The sequence below is a fragment of the Leucopleurus acutus genome (genome assembly GCF_964270905.1).
Source record: "Leucopleurus acutus genome assembly, chromosome: X".
NCBI classification, from domain to species: domain Eukaryota; kingdom Metazoa; phylum Chordata; class Mammalia; order Artiodactyla; family Delphinidae; genus Leucopleurus; species Leucopleurus acutus.
In genome coordinates, this window is record NC_139148.1 from 13,032,338 (window position 1) to 13,052,719 (window position 20,382).

The 20,382-nt window shown below is 43.4% G+C and overlaps 1 protein-coding gene across 1 annotated transcript in view; it reads left to right on the plus strand.

Annotated features, from left to right (window-relative positions):
* The first annotated feature begins 3,368 nt into the window (after positions 1-3,368).
* SYAP1 (synapse associated protein 1) overlaps positions 3,369-20,382 on the plus strand; it is a 32,027-nt gene continuing 15,013 nt past the window's right edge. The window contains exons 1-4 of the mRNA XM_082864462.1: positions 3,369-3,685; positions 10,320-10,438; positions 11,248-11,314; positions 15,282-15,355. Of these exons, the coding sequence (XP_082720588.1) occupies positions 3,493-3,685; positions 10,320-10,438; positions 11,248-11,314; positions 15,282-15,355 (453 nt within the window). The 5' untranslated portion in view covers positions 3,369-3,492. The remainder of the gene's footprint in view (positions 3,686-10,319; positions 10,439-11,247; positions 11,315-15,281; positions 15,356-20,382) is intronic.

The window sequence follows — 20,382 nt, forward strand, 5'->3', positions numbered from 1 at the left end:
AATATTAGCCATAAAAAGGAATGAAATTGTGTCATTTGCAGAGACGTGGATGGACCTAGAGACTGTCATACAGAGTGAAGTAAGTTGGAAAGAAAAAAACAAATATAGTATATTAACACATACATGTGGAACCTAGAAAAATGGCATAGATGATCTTATTTGCAAAGAAGAAATAGAGACACAGACGTAGAGAACAAACGTATGGATACCAAGGGGGAACGGGGGGGCGGTGAATTGGGAAGTTGGGATTGACATATATATACTACTATATATAAAATAGGTAACTAATGAGAACCTACTGTATAGCACAGGGAACTCTACTCAGTGCTCTGTGGTGACCTAAATGGGAAGGAAATCCAAAAAAGAAGGGATATATGTACACGTATGGCTGAATCACTTTGCTGTGCAGCAGAAACTGACACAGCAGTGTAAAGCAACTATACTCCAATTTAAAAAAAAAAGTCCTGGACCAGAATTGTAAATATACCTCAGGCTGGAAAACTGGAGAGCAAGGAAATCAGAATTGTAATCTGTCCCCCACATACTCACACAGGTCACTGGAACTAGGCTACTCTTCTCAAGATGGTGGGGGGTGGAGGAATACCTAATGCTTAAGACGGTGCTTGGGAAATACATTCATGAACTCCCTACTCTGAAGGGGGAGTTTTTCACTTGGCCAGTTTTTTGTTGTTGTCCATTTGTTTACACGTTATTGTGGGAAAAGTTGAATATATAGAAACGCAAACCTAAAACTCGAACTTCAACAATTATCAATCCATGGCCAGGTTTGTTTCATCTGTATCCCCACCCATTTCCCCCATCCTGTATTAATTTGAAGCAAATGCCAGGCATCCTATTATTTCATTGGTAAATATCTCAGTATGATTCTAAAAGATTAGAACTCTTTTAAATACACACACACACAATTACCACAATTTAAAAATTAATAATTCCTATGTCCATCACACATGAATGGGTAAACAAAATGTGCAATATACTTACAATGGAATACTCTTCAGCCTTTTTTAAGATAGCCTCCGTTTTTGTTATATCACTGGTTTGTTTTTTATTTTTTAGATTTCACATATAAGTGATGATATACAGTAGTTGTCTTTCTCCATCTGATTTATTTCACTAAGCATAAAACCCTCCAGGTCCATCCATGCTGTTCAAATGGCAAAATTTCATTCCTTTTTATGCTGAGTAGTATTCTGTTGCATATATATAGCACATCTTTATCCATTGGTCTGTTGATGTACCCTTAGGTTGCTTCCATATATTGGCAATTGTAAATAATGCTGCTATGAACATCGGGGTGCATGTATCTTTTCGAATTAGTGTTTTCATTTTCTTTGGATATATACCCAGGAGAGGAATTGCCAGATCGTATGGTAGTTCTAGTTTTAATTTTTTGAGGAACCTCCATAATGTTTTCCACAGTGGCTTTATCAATTTACATTCCCGCCAACAGTGTGCAAGGGTTCCCTTTCTCTACATCCTCACCAACATTTGTTATTTGTGGTCATTTTGATGATAGCCATTCTGACAGGTGTGAGGTGATATCACATTACGATTTTGATTTGCATTTCTCTGATGATTAGTGATGCTGAGCATCTTTTATGTGCCTGTTGGCTATCTGTATGTCTTCTTTGGAAAAATGTCTATTCAGGTCTTTTGCCCATTTTTTAATCAAGTTGTTTGGATTTTTTTGATATTAAGTTGTATGAGCTCTTTTTGTATTTTGGATATTAACCCCTTATCGGTCATATCCTTTGCAAATATATTCTCCTATTCAGTAGGTTGTCTTTTCATTCTATGGATGGTTTTCTTTGCTCTGTAAAAGCTGTTAAGTTTAATTAGGTCCCATTTGTTTATTTTTGCTTTTGTTTCCTTTGCCTTAGGACAGCGGTGCGCAACCTTTTTGGCACCAGGGACCGGCTTCGTGGAAGACAATTTTTCCACGGGGGGCGGGGGACGGTTCAGGCGGTAATGCGAGCCATGGGGAGCAGCAGATGAAGCTTCGTTCTTTCGCCTGCCGTTCACCTCCTGTTGTGCGGCCCCAGGGGTTGGGGACCCCTGCCTTAGGAGACAGATCCAAAAAAATATTGCTACAATTTATGTCAAAGAGTGTTCGAAGTAGCCTTTTTTAAGGCAGAATTTTAAGGAAATTCTAACACATGCTACAACATGTATGAACCTTGAGGACATTTGCTCAATGAAATGAACCAGTCACAAAAAGACAAATGTGGTATGATTCCACTTATATGAGGTTCCTGGAGTAGTCAAAAATCATAGAGACAGAAAGTAGCTTGGTTGCCAGGGAATGGGGGGAACGGAGAACGAAGTTGTTTAGTGGGTACAGAGTTTCAGTTTTGCAACAGGAAAACAATTGAGATTGGTTCCACTTGTAACAATGTGAATGTACTTACTACTACTTAACTGTACACTTAAAAATGATTAAGGTGGGGCTTCCCTGGTGACGCAGTGGTTGAGGGTCCGCCTGCCGATACAGAGGACACGGGTTTGTGCCCCGGTCCGGGAGGATCCCACATGCCGCGGAGCGGCTGGGCCCGTGAGCCATGGCCGCTGAGCCTGCGCGTCCGGAGTCTGCGCTCCGTAACGGGAGAGGCCACAGCAGTGAGAGGCCGGCGTACCACAAAAAAAAAAAAAAAGATTAAGGTGGTAAATTTTGTTTGTCTAGCACAACTAAAATTTTTTAAACTTAACAATTTCTTAATCTCATGAACTATCCAGTCCCCAAATTTCCAATTCTTATAAACGTCAAAAAATTTTCTCCACTGTGTTTGTTTGAGGATCTAAAGAAAATCCGCAAGTTGCCATGGGTTGTTTTTTAGGTCGTTTTTAATCTATAGGTTCCCCTTCCCCCCTTGCTTGCAATTTATTTGAAGAAACAAAGGCGTCAGCCTGTGGTCTCTCACAGCCTAGATTCTGCTCCCTGCATCCCGTGGTGTCCTTTAATAGTTTCCTCCGTCCCCTGTATTCCCTGTAAATTGGTAGGTGGACACAGAGGGCCTGGGCTAGTTTTGATGTGGACTCACAAGGAGATTAAAGACATCCATGTCCGCGGGGCCAACCCTGCAGAACCAGAAAAGGTGAGACTAAACCACCAACCAAGCTGCTTAGAGTGACAAAGACGCGGTGTACTGGCCTAGATCAGGAACCCACAAAGCCGGGGGAGGAGAAAAGGAAGCGGGGCGGGACTACGTGGGGAAAGCCCTTTGTCCGGTTTCCAAACGCCTTATCGAGTTACGAAATAAACAGTCAGCGGGGAGGGCGGGGCCTTTGTCCGGAAGTGACGCTAGCGCGGCCGGCGGCTGAGTAACAGTGGAGGTGGGGCGACACATAGACTGGCTGCTTCGAGGTCGTACTTCCGATTATCGCCGTGGGAGACGCGCCTTGTGGAGTCGGGAGTAGGTGGCACCCGCTAGGGTCTCCGGTGACCCCGACCGCGGTGGCGGCCCCGCGGGCGGGATGTTCCGGGGTTTGAGCAGTTGGTTTGGCTTGGAGCAGCCGGAGGCGGGTGACCGGCAGTACCAGGGAGACGGACAGCCCAAGGGAGACGCTCCACCCGAGCAGCGCTCCGAGGCGGTGGCGGAGTCCGTGGAGGGGGAGCTACAAGAAGACGGGGACCAGGAGCTCCTTCACCAGGCCAAAGGCCTCGGCAGTGAGTCTCCCCCGGCCTCCGGGACCACAGAGTTTCGGAGAGCGCCCGCATCCCACCTCCTGCCGCCCCTGGGCGTGGGCCACCAATGGTCGGGGGTGTGGGGTGGGGAGAGGAAGGTGTGTCTGTCGTTGGTGAGGATCTGGGCAAGGCCGAAGCCTCATCTAGCAGTCAAATCCTGTGCCTGAAGTTCCTAGTGACATGTCACTCTTTGCAGAGTGTGTCAACGTTGGGAGCAGGGCCGCAGTAAAGCAGTGGGGCTCCACGTCTTTAGGTTTGACGAGGAATCTGTTTTGTTCAACTCACCAACTTTCATCTCCACCGCCTTCCGCCCAGAGGACAGGGGACGTTGAGGAGCTCGAGTGCCTTTTTGCCCTTAGGTCAGAATGTGTCGTCCCAAGTAAATTGAGGAGGAGTTATTAGGGCCTATGGCAGGCAGGCTCATGTCCTTTTAGGTGCATTGGGATCTTTTTCCTTAAGGCGGGAAAGGAGTTGCCAGTTATTGTCTGTGTTGCAAGTTTCAGCACTAGATGTTTTGTGAACGATTCATCTCTTTAAACACCCCAGTGAGTTGAAAGAACGAGAGCAGAGTTAGCGGCCCAAAGTTATGCTGATAGTAAATGGTAGAAGGGAAATTTGAACCTGGGGCTGTCTAATTTCAAAGCCCATGCTCTTTCCCAGCTTACAGTCTAGTTCAGGAGGAGGGTTTAAATAATAGGCATGCGGAATAAACACATGCTGTAGTAATTCTGCTCCTGGAGAGATCTTGGCAGGCTTAAATAGTCAAAGAAAACGTCTTTAAGAAGGTGGCCCTAAAGCAGACAACACTACAAGTGAGAGATAAAATTTTGCAAGCAATTTTAAAGAATTTACTTCAAGACACTACAAGGCAAGAGTATAGGACAGGCTGGAGCCTGAGAGTGGAGAAACACATACTTGAATAAGAAAGGCTCTAACGTTGAAAAAGTTTACTGTGGGGTGGAGAGGCAGGGAGAACAGGCATAATCTCAAATCATGGCAGTACACAATCTAAGCCCCAAGCCTCCAAACAGTGTACAAGAGAAATAAAACTAAGTGCTATGCAATGAAATCACTAGAGGGAACAGCAATTTCCTGTGTGGAAAACTGGGGAGAAACGAGCTTGGAGTATTCGAGAGATGTAAGGAGATGAAGTTGACTAGAGCAGAGAGGCTATGTTAGGTAGCTGGGATAGATAAAAGTGGGACCACCTTAGGAAAAGCTGGGTATGATTGTTTCCTTGATTTCATAGAACATGGAGAATCATTTTCGTTTATCTTCAGAGGAGTATCAAAAGTGGCTTCTTAAAGCTTAGGGCTTTATTGAAATCTCATGTTTATAATTCGTAATAAAGACCCCCAAATATTTTTTTAATGTTTTCAGTATGGATGTCTACTTCGGAGCTTAACGCTGCCATCCCTTTCTTTCCTCACCAGACTCTCTTTCTCTCTCTTTTTAAAAAATATTTATTTATTTATTTGGCTGCACCGGGTCTTAGTTGCAGCATGCAGGATCTTTAGTTGCGGCATGCGGGATTAGTTACAGCGCAGGATCTAGTTCCCTGACCAGGGATCGAACCCGGGCCCCCTGCACTGGGAGTGCAGAGTCTTAGCCACTGGAATACCAGGGAAGTCTGCCTCCCCAGACTCTCTTGAGGTTGGGTAGGCTAAGGTTAGATGGAAGTACTTCCCCACCCACACACACACTGTGAATGCAAAGTTTCCAAAGAAATTAGAGCTCTTTTGGCTCCGAAATTTGATTTTAAAAAGATGTAAAGGTCCTAGTTTGTACACAACCCCTCAAAAAGACAAGAGATGATTAAATACTTTTTATTTCTACATAGTGATCCTAAGAGGTATATTCTTTAGAAAGACCCATCTCTGTTTTGAAAAGTGAAGTTAAACATCTCTGTGCCTGATTCCCACTGAGTAGATTCATTTCTTTGGCCTTTTAAAAATCTACATGGAGGGACTTCCCTGGTGGTCCAGTGGTTAAGAATCCGCCTGCCAATGCAGGGGACACAGGTTCGAGCCCTGGTCCGGGAAGATCCCACATTGCCGCGGAGCAACTAAGCCCCTGCTCCACAACTACTGAACCTGAGCTCTAGAACCCACGAGCCGGTGCCCCTAGAGCCCGTGCTCCACAACAAGAGAAGCCACCACAAGTAGAAGCCCCGTGGACCGCAACAAAGAGTAACCCCCGCTCGCTGCAACTAGAGAAAGCCAGCACGCAGCAACGAAGATCCAACGCAGCCAAAAATAAATAATAAAAATAAATTAATTTAAAAAAAGAAATATTTGGAAAGCACAGTGGTTCTTATAATAATAATAATAATAATAATAATAAAATCTACATGGAATTTCCTGGGGCCCCATTTGTTCTGTAAACTTTTGTTGAGTGCCTCCCTTCAAGATTGGAGCATAAATACTTCCGGTTCACGGTGACCTATTTCTTTTTTTTTTTTTTTAACATCTTTACTGGGGTATAATTGCTTTACAATGGTGTGTTAGTTTCTGCTTTATAACAAAGTGAATCAGTTATACATATACATATGTTCCCATATCTCTTCCCTCTTGCGTCTCCCTCCCTATCCCACCCCTCCAGGCGATCAACGGTGACCTATTTCTACATTTAGGCAGCTTTATAAATTAGGCACCAGTTAGGAGTGGCGGACACCCAGGCCTATATTCCACTTCCTAACCCCAAATTAAACCTTCTTATCCTTGGCTCTCCCTCCTGATGAACTTAGGACTTGCTGTGATCACAGAAGGAGGGCAGTTTATTAGGAAAGTCACTGAAGAGCTTCTCCCTACCTCCCAAGGCCTCATACCCCAGAGTAACTTCTTATTAAGCGCAGATTGGTTAGTTGGTTTTTGTTAAAGTCCAGTTATCTATACTCTTATCTATACTCTTTCTCTAAAACAAACCCATACCTCTGAGAGTGTAGTATCTGAGTCATTCGCACAGCTTAAATAAGTGGGAGGGTGGCCAGAGATAAGCTTTGGCTTTTTCAAAACTGTCCCTGAGGCCAGTCCGTGCCCAGGAATGGAGGAAGGGCCACCTCCTCTTCCTTCTCCTTTGAAAAATGCTATTAGTGTTTTCAGTAGAACTGTGTTAATTAGACCATCCTCTTTTTCTATAGGGAAAGTGCATTTCAAGTTCTAGATGCCTCACTTGCTTAGTTTACAACTAAGGACTCCAAAAGTTAGTTGTGTATGTAGGAAAATATATGTCTGCTTTGATATAGAAGCAAAATACCCAGTTCGGTTCTCATGAGAGACCCAGGTTTACCATGAGGAGGGCAGTGCAGATGGTCAAGAGCTTGGGTCCCATGGCTTGTGAACAATACTAAAAAGAACGGGATTTTAGCTTCAAGAAGAAGAAACTTTAGGGGCATCGCTCAACATTTTTAAAGGTTTTTTGGTAGAAAAGAAGTCATTTTATGTTACTTAAGAGGACAGATCTAAGTCTGAGAGGTAGAAATGACAAGGGATGTGAAAAGGATTTTCTAATTAGAGATGGATAACAGTAATAATTGTCTGCCCTTTGAAGTCATGTGCTCCCCATCCCTAGAAGTGGGGCTACCTGGATAGGAGGCTGAATAAGGTAAGTGCTAAAGTCCCTTCCAACACGAAGATTCTAAAATTGTGTGAAATATATAGTATTTTTGAAAAATTAACCAGCCTTTTCATAAGAATATTAGTTTTCTAAAGCTGCCTTAAAAACCACTGTCTCTGTATTATTTTCCTACTCTAGAAGCAAGCCTTAAACTCTCCCTTCCTCTATTTACTCTGATAAATTTACTCTTTTTCTGGCCTTTTGAGAACCTTCCCGCTTTTCTTTGCCTTTACCATCCATTCAGTTCTGCAGGCCCTTGTCACTTGCTCATCTGACGTGAGGCAGTGTGGGATTGGGGCACCAGCTTGCCATTTAGAGGCAGGTAGCCTGTGTTTGAATTCCCTATACTACTTATTGTCTTTATTGTGATGTCATTTGCAAATTACAGTAAGTCCAACAAACAGGCTTAAACAGAAAGGACCTTTGTTGTTTGTGTCAGGGGTCGCCAAGACCACCCCCAGGTTTGCTGAGTGCCTACCAAAATTGGGGTTTCTTTAGGTAGGAGGAAGCAGATAGGCTCTTGGCTAGGCAGTCAGCCAGGTCTGCCCCACCTTCATGGACAAATCATTTATCCTCTGTGTGCCTTGGCTTCCCTATCTGTAAACCGGGCTACGTATACCCACTCTTCCTGGGATGGTTGTGGCATGATGAAAATGAAGGTAAAAGGTTAGCGGTCTGCCCCCTCCTTCCATAAAGTTGCTGCGTCTACTCACGTTTTACTTAGACTTGCTTTTCTTTGGTTGCCACTTCAGTTCAGACCCTCTCTCCTTGTGCCTAAGTCTCTGAAGTGGACATTGTACTCCTGTTACTTCCTGTTAACTCTTATCTGTGTCTCAGTTTTTCTAACCACTTCATAAAAACTGCCTTTAACTTGGTGTCAGCTGACCTCTTCTGCACAGTAGCAGACTTCTGGTCTTTTTGAGCGTCCTACCTGAAAACCTCTTGTCCTGCTCTCCCACCACCCACTCCTCTGACTTCAGAATTTCTAATTACTCTTGGGAGACATCCCTCCCTTCTGGGGTGCCTCAGTTTAATGAATAATCTAGCTCCTCTTGTTGTCTTTGAATCCTTTTTCGTTGGTTTGTTTGTTGAGAAATGGATATCCCTTGAGGGCGAGAACTGTGCTTTCTCAGGACTTCCCTGGCTGTCCAGTGGTTAGGACTCAGCACTTCCACTGCAGGGGGCCTGGGTTCGATCCCTGGTTGGGGAATTAAGATCCCACAAGCCATGTGGTGTGGCCAAAAAAAAAAAAAAGACGAATCTAATTCAAGGTATTCCTGAGAAAATCTTACAGGGAACCCTGCTCTTTTAGAAGTTTGGATTTATCTATCTGCAGAGAATATTTTTAGGAAGTAGTATGGCTGTCTACCCATTTTATCATACCACTCTGGGTAAATAGGCTAGTCACAACCAAAGGGAAATCAGGGATCTCCCTAAAGCTCAGCGTTTATGTCACTCCCCATTCATGCATTTAGCGAGTACTTACTGGTCACTCTCTGGGGATACACTGGTGAATCAGACAGCCTTGGTCCCTGCCCCAGTGGGGCTTAGGATGGGTCTTCAGTCTAGCTGAGAGGACACATTCACCAGGTAATGGATAGAGTGTCATAGATGTTGTTGATCTGGCACCGCAGGTGGTGAGGGAACACCTCTTGGGGACACCTACGCTGGCCAAGGAGCCGGGGACCATTTCTTGAGAAGTGATGTGTAAGCAGAGGCTCACAGCATGCGTAGAGTTAGCCAGGAAAAGGAAGGGCTGATAAAAGCGTTTCAAACCAAGGAATAACATATTTGGGGCCTCCTTGGAGATACTCGAGAATTTCTTGTGGTCCTACGAGTGTAGAATAGGAGGAGGAGGATGGCAGGAATGAGCCCAGAGACAAGGAGCTTCCTGAGATAGTCACAGTGGGTGTTGATACCAGGAACAGATGAACGCCCTCAGACGCAGTGGGAGAAAGGAGACTGTTTAATGCTAAAGGAGGTGGTGAGTGGTAGAGATGGTTCTTCGGATCAGGAGATAGTACTTCTGCTCCCAGGTAGCAGTACGAATCTCCTGATTTTCTGTGGCACCACCCATTTAATCAGGGGTGCCAGGCTCCCTGGGCCGTTCTTAGCGGGGTCTTCTCCCTGCCAGAGTGTTGTGAGTCAGCCCACCTGCCCCCTCAGCACAGGCAAGTAGCAGAGGCAAGTGTGCCCTAAGTTACGGAGCATTTTCTGTGGGATGAGATTTGAAGGCCAGTTGCCCGCAGCATCCCCCACTACAACCTGCCTGAGGTCGCTTCCTGCAGCCCAGATTCTGTAGAATGTGGACTTTGAAATGATGTTTGTCTAGAAATAACACCTTCATATCATAGTGCAAAAAGAGCCTTGATACAAATGTCTTTTCAGGTCTTTAGAAAAGTTAGTTTTGTGTTTTCGTTTTGTCTTGTGAAGTTCGTATGTTCCAGTTTGAATTTCGTTCTATATATTTGCTTATTATTAGTGAAGAGATTTATATTAGGGCTTGCCAAGATTTCTATTTATTAAAAAATCCCCCAGATTTATCATGGGATGAGTTAATCTAGGAGAGGAGGGGCTTTTTTCCTTCTTTTTTGATCAAGAGGGAAGGAGAAAATAAAGATGGGATACTTAGGGTCTAGGAAGGAAAGAAAGTAAAAAGTAGCCTTGATCTTATTGTAAAGTAGGCGGGGAGATAACTTGCTGAGATAAGTTAGAACTAGAGACTGGAGAAGGGCAAGATAAGTTTGAAACAGCTACTGGGGTGAACTGGGGACTATGCTAACAGTCTTTGAAAGCAATGAATTAAAGGCCCAGTATGGATGGCCTGTCCACTGAGAAAGTGGAGTACTGTCAGTGCTTCTCGCTCATTGATTCAAGTCCTCATTAACAAGGAACATGCCCTATGGTTTAAGAGTCTTACAAGCACTTATTAAGGGAGAAATCACAAATACAATAACCACTGTACCGGAATGGAGCATAGACTCTTTTTTATTCTTTGCAGACTATCTATTTAACTTTGCAACTGCTGCTACAAAAAAGATAACTGAATCAGTTGCTGAAACAGCACAAACAATAAAGAAATCAGTAGAAGAAGGAAAGATAGATGACATCATTGATAAGGTACATTTAAATATCTTTTGGAAATAGAAGTTTATGAAATTCATTAGCAGCTAATATAATCGTCCCTTCTTCTTACGAACTTTATTAACCCAAGCAGGGTATCATATTCTGCTAAATATCACATTCTTGGGGGTTTTTCTCTCTTTTTTGTATAATAAGTAGCTATAAGTTACCTGATTTAAATAACCTTTGTTTTTGTTTCAATATATTCTAAAATACATTGATACTTTTGGGTAATAGTAAGCTTTTCATATTGTGAGTTTAATTTTCAACTATAACCATTTCAGAATACATTTATGCCTTTGTATCATTTGGGTAAGTTTTAAAAGTCCTAGACCAATAGGAACAACCCTTTTAAGACACTAAGGGGTGAGTTTGTTCATTGTTTGCAGTGGTGGGGTACAGGCCTAGGGAACTTCATTTACGTTGGTAACTATTTGAACTAAGGAGGTCATCAGTTAAACTTTAGATAGCTTATTATTTAGATATTTTCGTTGTGTGTACAATTTGTTAGAATGAGATTTGACCTGTCTTTTATTGTTTTATGGAATAAAACAAAAATTCAGTTTTTAACTCATTTTATTTTTGCATTTGAAAAAATCATCTGTCATAAAGGCAGCTGAACACTTAGAGTTCGGAAATGTCGAAGATCCCCTCTTATTGGGGAAGGGAAGAAGTATCACTTTTTTAGTCTCTTTGTTTGAAGAAACTGAATAAAATATCTCAAATAGACTTCACAAGTCTTGAACGTAATTCTTATCTAATAATAAGCTTTTAAAAGTAATATAACTGTATGTATTTTTTAACAGACAATTATAGGAGATTTTCAGAAGGAACAGAAAAAATTTGTTGAGGAGCAGCATACCAAAAAATCAGGTATGGTACAAGCTTATACATGACCTAGTCGCCTGCCAGATTTTATTGAACACCGGTTATGTGCTAGACACCCCGCTAAGGCTCTGAGAATACAAAAATGTCTAAGTTACGCCCCCATCTTGCAGGTAGCACAAAGACTAGTGGGGACAAACCAATAAACCTTCAGGGTTTAAAGGAAGGAAGGAAATAGTTCCTGGCGGCTATGATGCTGGGTGAGGTAGCCCTTCTGGGGAGCTGGCTCTGACAGAGAGAGAGTGAGCTTTTATTTCTTATTTTATTACAGGTCCAGCACAGTGTCTGATGCACACCTAATAGGCACTTAGCAAATGTTGGCTCCCTTCCCATTCTGTTCAGAAGAAAAAACAAAAGAGCTTTCCAGGGAAGTGACAGAGGGCCGTGAAAAGTCACGGGGAGTTTGGGAACTTACTCAATACATTTCTTTACTGACAAATGCTTATTTAAATGTTTGCAGTTGCAGGATCTCAAAATGCCTGCTTTTACTGTTTGGTGGTGTGCAGACACAAAACTGGCCTCATGTCTTTGAATTTGGCAAAAGTAGTGTAAAATACTTAAGTTTGTTTGAGCAGTACCACAGATTCAAACAGAACTAGTTAGTCCTGTGGTGAGTTCCCATCAGGCATTGTTGCTCCTAAGTACTCAAAAGTGGGAAGTAGCTCTTTGGGACAAATAAAGTACTGTACAGGTTAGCATAACTTAGTGATTCGTGGGAAGCACTAAAGTTGACCCTGGCTCAGAGACTTGGTATAGGAGCTCGTTGGTGCCTCTGAGATGGGAACTGTGGAAGGAGTGGGGGTGAAAGATTTGGAGGCAGGTTCACTTTTTTTTTTTTTAATTGAGCGAAAGATTCTTTAAATTCTTTAGTGTTTTACAGTTTTCAAAAGTTTCACACACTTGATTTTGTATAATCCCATAATAACCCTTTTTTTACCCCCTTCTCCTATATTGCCCCTCCCCCCTCCACTGGTAACCACTAGCTTGTTCTCTCTATCTGTGAGTCTGCTTCTTTTTTGTTATATTCACTAGTTTGTTGTATTTTTTAGATTCCACATATAAGTGATCTACAGTATTTGTCTTTCTCTGTCTGACTTATTTCACTTAGCATAATGCCCTCCAAGTCCATCCATGTTGTTGCAAATGCAGAATTTCATTGTTAATGGCTGAGTAGTATTCCTGTGTGTGTGTGTGTGTGCATACACATATATGAGTATATATATATACACCACATCTTCTTTATCCATTCATCTGTTGATGGACATTTAGGTTGCTTCCATGTCTTGGCTACTGTAAATAGCGCTGCAATGAATATAATAAGGGTGCATGTATCTTTTTGAATTAGTGGTTTTGTTTTTTTCAGATATATACCCAGGAATGGAATTGCTTGAGGTCCTTATTAGACATCTGGTGAGAGGAACATGTACAAAGTCAAGGAAGGGAACAAAGGTGGCATATTGGGAAAATCCATTCCTCAGTCGCACTAGCCACATTTTAAGTGCCTGATCACTACATAGGGCTAGTGGCTCCCATGTTGGACAGTGCAGATATAGAGCATTTCCATCACTGCAGAAAGTTCTGTTGGTCAGCACTGCTTTAAATTAATGGAATGGGGTTCAGCAGCAGTTTAGTCCTGTTTGAAGCATGGAGGAGAATTCTGTCTGCCGATGCAGATTGTTAGTCAAGTCATGTAAAAACCATGAGAGTAGGTGAGCTTCTCAGTGAAGAGCGTGTCCAGCGTGAACAGTGCTGAGTAGCGATCTCCAGTGTTGAGGGGACGGGGAAGAATGGAAGGAGTCGGCAGTTTCTGAGAGCCTGCTGGGCACTTTATATACAACGTCTCCTTTAATAAAAGGAAGGATCAGCAAGGTTAAGTAATCTGCTGAAGGTTGCTCAGCTAGTAAGTGATGAAACACATCTGCCGTTAAAACTAGTGCCCATTTACTTGAGAGAGAGAACAGCTAGGAGAGAGAAGCAATGAAAGCACAGAGAGGGAAGAATTTCAAGGACAGCAAGGTCAGGTGAGTTCCATTTACAGTGACCATGAGGAAAGGCACGTGCATCACTTCCCTTAACGGTCACAGTAACTCTCTGAAGTACTTCCTATTATTTCCATTTTCCAGATAAGGAAACTGGCCTAGGGAGAAAAGAACTAAGAAATATCCGTGGGATTGGACAAGCAGGAGGTTATTGGTCACCCTAAAAAGAACCATCTTAGAGGAACAGGGAGATGGGGGGGTGTCTCCTCCATACCAGTAGCTTGGGCCTTGGGAGGACCTCATTATTCTAGGGTAAGTGACACGAGTAGAGGCTGCCCAAGGTGAATAGACTGAAAATGGAGACCAAAATGTTAAACAGTGTAAGAAAAAAGTTTTGAAGGGGCTTTACCCTAACTTTTTAAAAAGTATGAGAATATGTTAATTTTACCTTATAATTAACAGAATTTGGATTATAATTGCCACCATTTGCTCGTTTAGGATGAGCCAAAGAATGAACCAGATGCCTGTCCATGTGTCCATCCATCCATCCATCCATCCATCCATGCAGATAACTTTTCTATCAGTTGGTACCCAATAGGATGTGTCTTCCATTTGAGTTTTGAAGAATAGTAAAAGGCACTATTTCTGCAAAAATATGAGGACCCTCTGCATTTGCTGTCTTCTGTGCTGACCACCCAGCTCCACAGCCTTAGCCATGCCCTCGGCTCAGACAGTAGAGCTGCTCAGACAGTAGAGCTGCTCAGACACACACACACACGCACTCACTCACTCACTCACTCTCAATTCCATGGGACTCGCCTCTCCAGGTGGTTACTGTTTGTCGTGTGGCATTATAATCCTGCTGAGTTGTAATCATCTCTTTCTTGTGAGCCCCAGATGATGCAGGCTGGGTGTTAGTTGTCTTTGCATCCCCAGCTTTTTGCTTCTGAAGACTTAATGGAGGATTTGATCCCAGCCCTTTTGTTTACTGCCTCCAGTTTGCCCTTTTCTTTCTTCATTTGCTTTCACTCCTGACAACCCTTTTCTCAATTCCCAAGCCCTTATCTTGCAACCTCCTTATCACTTTGTGTCATGAATCAAGTACAGTAACTTTTTATAAAGGCTTTTTATTTGGAAATAATTTCCATGTACAGAAAAATTACAATAAAAGTAGTACAGAGAACACCCGTATACCCTCCACCTAGATTGTTATAGTCCCTTGGCCTTATCATTTACGTTCTCTGTCTCACTCTGTGTCTTTTTTTTCCGTTCCATTCAGTGTGCATTTCCTAAGAAGTAGGGATATTCTCTTACATAATCACCAGTGGTACAGTTACCAGCTTTAGGAAATTTAACATTGATATAATATTCATAGTCTAATTTTGTCACTTGACCCAGCAATATCCTTTATACATTTTCCCCCTCAGTACAGCATCCAGTCCTGGGTACAGTACTGCACTTTTTGTCATGTCCCTTAGCCTCCTATAATCTGGAACATTTTCACAGCCTTTCTTCATCTTTTATGACATTAATGTTTTTGAAGAATACTCCCCCCTCCTTTTTTTAACTAGACCATTTCTCATTTGGCTTTGTCTGATATTTCCTCGTGATTAGATTCAGATTATTCATTCTTGGCCAGAATACTACATAGATGATGTGTCCTTCTCGGGATATTGCGTCTGGAGGCCCACAATGGCCATCTCTCCCTCGTTAGTGATGTTGATTTTGGTCACCTGGTCAAGGCGTTGTCCAATTTTTCCATTGTATAATTTAAGGAATTTTTTAATCAAATGCATACATGCCTAAGATTCATACGTTAAGTCTGAAGATTGTGATGAGTGTTCGTATTTGGAACTTATTAGTAAATTGCTAAAATGGTTATGTGGAAGCTTTCTCATTCTTTCAATCCACAGATCACAGTTTAACCCTTGTTACCTGTTTTTCTCTTTTCTTCTTTGCCATTAAAAACCTTGTAGAGGCAGCAGTACCACCATGGGTTGATAGTAATGATGAAGAAACAATTCAGCAACAAATCTTGGCCCTATCAGCTGTAAGTATCTTGTGATACCCTGTATAGAAATACTTCCTTCCTATCATGACTTTATCCTTAGCAGAATGTTTTTCTTCTATACAATTTTTAAAATATTTTGAGATGTTAGGAATGTACACATCAACTTTCATCATTTTTTTTCACTGACTTTAAATTTGCTTTTTTCTTAGGTAGCTTTCTCTTATTGGAAAAGTCTAGCCTATTACACAAAATAATTCTTTCAGCCTTAAAAGGATTCTTTTATGTTATTAAGACAGTCTTTTGAGATGTGCAATCATGAAGTTTCTAGACAGCATTCTAATTGTTCTGAAAGAAATGATTGTATTCTAAATTTTCTCTTTAACTACTATATGTATTTGTCTGAAACTGAAATTGAAAGAAAGAAAATTCCATATGCTGCGCCACAAAATGTTCTCTCAGGACTTCAGAGGGAACGGAGTGACACCACCTAACAATCGTGTAGCACCTGACAGTTTCAGGAAACACTTTCTCACACACTATCTCTCTTGAGCCTCGTGGTTTGCCTGTGAGGTGGGTAGGGGCTTTTACTACCACTGTACAGGTGTGGGGACTGAGACTCTCAGATATGACCCTCACTTTTTTTTTTTTCGTGGACGTCCGGTATGTGGGATCTTAGTTCCCTGACCAGGGATCAAACCCACACCCCCTGCATTGGGAGTGCGGAGTCTTAACCACTGGACCGCCAGGGAAGTCCCTGACCCTCAGTTCTTATCTGTGTCTCCACTGGGCTGTGAACTCTCAGCAGAGGCTGACTTTGGTCTCTGTCCTCAGCATCCAGCACCCCACCTGGCGTGGGACGCAGTGAATAAGGCTTTTTACTATATCAGTGGTTTTCAAGCTTTATTTTTAACCCACTCTTTTTTTTTTCTTTTTTTTTAACCGAAGTCAGAAATGGAACCTTGGTCTAGAAAACAAACAAGTGTAGAGCTGGGCTTTTCCTCCCTTCCAGTGCCCCAGGGCACTTTAAGGTTTTCTTCTTCCCATTAGTAAATCCTTAAAGGCCTAAGCATCCAATTCCAGGTTCATTGTGGACACCATGTATTTTGTTTACCATGTTACAGCCAAACTTGACGCTGACATCACACACCGATTATTTATCCCCAGAAGGAAATTTTGACAGTGAGACTCGGTGTCATTTGAGGGTAAATGTCAGATACCAACCAAGTCCCCATAACTCCTCTGTCCCCCATACCTGTCCCTCTCTTCATCTTCTACATCTCAGAATAAAAGACTCCAGTTATCCACCAATTTTTTCTAGAGGAGTCTTTCTTGAGTCCTGCCTCCCCCCGCCCCCATCCTGACAGTGCTGTGTTCAGAGCATAGCTCTAGTCCACTTCACTGCTGTCACCATGGTCCTGGTGCTATCGTCTTCTGCCCAAGGCATCCCATCCCGACTGTTGTCCCATCCTTGCCCCTTTCCAGTACAAGTGCATCTCAGCAGCCAGAGGGGTCCATTTATGGTGAACACACTTCGTGTCACTCTCCTACACAGACCCTTTTAGTGGCGTCTCATCTCTTGTAGACTAAGATCTAAACTCCGTCCGCTGGCTTCTAAGGCCCCTGGCTTTGCCCACTGCTCCCTCGTGCCCCACTGGCCTGAGTGCCAGCCCTCCAGCCTGGCTTTCTGTTGCTTTCTGTTGCTTTCTGATGTACAACTAGATCAGCTTTGTCCTGCTTTAGTACCTTGAACTTGCTGTCCCTTCTTCCTGGAACCTCACCCTGCACCATTCCACAAGATCTCAGCTCAGATGACATCTCCTAGAGGCCTTCCGTCAGCACGCTTTCAGCCCTGCACGCCCAGGTACAGCAGCGCAGAGCCCTGGCAGTCTAAACCCTTGTGTCTCTCCGCGCTCCACCGCCCCCAGCTGGAATGTAAGTGCCGTGAAGGCAGGGACTCCATCTGTGCTGTGCCCTGCTGAGCAGGTGGCGTGGAGCCCGGAGCATAGCAGGTGCCAAATGGTCATCTGCTGAATAAATGATGCAATAAACGTTGCACCCAGGCACGCCTACAAGAGAGCTTCCGAGATTTCGGCATGACCCAGAGGCTTCGAAACGGTCTTCAATCCATCCTTTATGGTGGCTGCTGAATGTGTTAAGGAATAGATTCAGTTGCTATAATAGATCTAAAAACACAGTAGGTTAAATGAGCTGTGAGTTTCTCTCCCTCCCTCCCTCCTTCCCCTTCACAGTCAGTCCAGAGGTAGGTGGTCTCAGTAGGTGTGCTTTGCCCAACGAAGTCACTTAGAGACCTAAGTTCTTCTTGTCTTACTCCCAAGCAGCCCCTAGGACATGGTGTGCATGACTGTGTTCCAGCCTGTGGGAAGTGGGAAAGAGGTGGCTGTACCAGACCACCTGAAGGACGAGACCCGCAAACTGCACTTATCACTCAGGCACACACCCCTTTGACAACTTAGACACACAGCCACCCCTGTACTCCAGGGAGCCTGGAAATCCGGTCTCTGGCTGTGTGGCCACATGCCCAGCTGGAACTCAGAGTTGTGATCCTGAAAGAAAGGAAGGTAGAAATGGATACTGGGAGACGGTTAGCAGTCTCTGCCGGAGTTGCCTGACATTCTCTAACTTACCAGGCACTAGTTTGGGACACTTCAGAGTGTATAGCAGAGTAACCCTTTAAGCTGTTTATATTGGAGGGCCACATAGGGCCACGTAATACATGAAAAGAAGTTGATAGTACATTTGTCGTTAGAGACTTGTGAGAACTCAATTCAGCAGACCGAATTTAGTAACTGCTGTAGGCCAAGCCTTCTCCTAGGACTTGAGATAAATGAGATCCACCCTGCAGGAGCCCGTAGGCTTGCTAGAGAGCTGCTCGATGAACGCACATACAGGATTATTCCCTGGAATGAGGAATGTAATACAGGACGCTAAGGACGCGCAGCGAGAGGAACATCTCATTTATTGTGGAGCGGGGAAAGGATGGTCCCAAGGAAGCTTCCCAGAAGTGACGGCACTGGAGCTGAGTTGAGTCTTAGGAGAGTGTGTGGATGTTTGGGGGACGTGAGGCCAGGTTTGGCATTAAGGTAGGGGGTATCGCAAGCATTTGTGTTTGACTGGACTGTAGGATGCAGCTGAAGAAGTAGATAGGCAGAGGTCATGAGGACCTTATTATACCATTCTGATAAGTTTAGGTTTTATCTTTTTTTTTTTTTTTTTGGTATGCGGGCCTCTCACTGTTGTGGCCTCTGCGGACGCACAGGCCCAGCAGCCACGGCCCACGGGCCCAGCCGCTCCGCGGCATGTGGGATCTTCCCGGACCGGGGCACGAACCCGTGTCCCCTGCATCGGCAGGCCGACTCTCAACCACTGCGCCACCAGGGAAGCCGTAGGTTTTATCTTAAAGGCAGCAAGGAGTCATTGAAGGATTGTAGTCATAGGTAAAATATGTTTTTCTTGGGGTGGGAGAAATGGGACTGGAGACAGGTGCCCATTAGGAGGCCGGTGTAGAAACCCAGGTGAAACATGATTGGGACAACTTCAGGCTTTGAAATGTTTATTTTGGAAGGTAAAATAACTAAAAGCCATTGAGGGGGAATTCCCTGGCGGTCCAGTGGTTAGGACTCCACGCTTTCACTGCCGAGGGCCCGGGTTTGATCCCTGGTTGGGGAACTAAGATCCCACAAGCTGTGTGGCACAGCCAAAAAATAATAATAATAAAATAAAATCCATTTAGGCTCAGAATTGTTCTTGCCTTATTAATGTAGGAATTATCAGAAACCAAAAATATTGTTAAAATCCAATATGAGCAAAATGAGGTGAAACTGCCGCTGTTAGTGCAGTATAAACTGCTGCCGTCTTCTGGAGGAGAGTTGGGGCGATCTGTGTCAAAATCATCATACTGTTGCATTAGAAATCCCACGTCCAGGAATTCAGTCTAAAAAGGTCACTTTAGAAGGGAATAAAAAGTGTGAAGTGATGTTACTTGCACGGTTCTCTATAAGGAAAGATTAGAACCAATCTAAATGACTACTGAAGTGGGCCTGGTTAAGTAAATTATGGCTCATTCAGGGTAGACATAGCTACATTGGAGATGGAAAGACGTTCACGACTCTTGAGTGGAAAGGAAAAACAGATGATGTATTCACACAGACACGTGCGTGTTTGCAGAGAGACACGCATCCGGGAGGGTGTTTGAGGAAATATCTTACTACGGTTGTCTGTGGGTATTGGGATTTTTGACTGTGTTTTTCTTTGGTGTTCTGAATTTTCAAAAAATGGATGTGTATCATATTTACAAACAAAAAAGCTGTTTAAGAAAAAAAAAGAAATCGAATAACAACAATCAGTCTTAATTGTTTGAGTGATCCAAAACAACAGCCTTTTGCCTTGATTATGCTCAGTCTGTGGGAAAGGGGGTGGTTTGGAGACATTCCTTTACATGTTAATCAGTGTGAGTCCTGCTCCATCTCAGGAGTTCAAAACCATCCTCGTTCCCTAGGAAATTTGCCTAATCCAGGAAAGCTTTGTTTGCCCTTGGATCTTTCATTTTGTTTACTTCTTGACTAACTGAAGAGAACTGGTCCAAGAGAAACATGGACTCTGTCAGAGCTCTTTCAGGTTGGGCATAGTAGGTACTGGTGCGCTGGAGGTTCACAGTGCTGCCCACTCAGAATGTCCACATTATGTACTGACCATGAAGTCATGGGCCATATGAGGGTCTTCTGTGATGGGGATGTTTTCTCTAACACAGTCTTGGGTTGGATTTCTTTTTTTTTTTTTTTTTGTTTTGGCCACACTGCACAGCTTGTGGGATCTTAGTTCCCCAACCAGGGATTGAACTCAGGCCCCACAAGCACCGAGTCTTAACCACTGGACCGCCAGGGAATTCCTGGATTTCTTTTTAATGAGACTCCAGTTTTAATATATTAATGATAAAATGTTTGTATGACGCATTTTATTTTGTCACTGTGTTGACTGTACCTCTTAATGGATTGTGAATTCACTAACCCTTAGTTTAAGGTATCTTAACCTAAGCCTTAGTGCAGCAG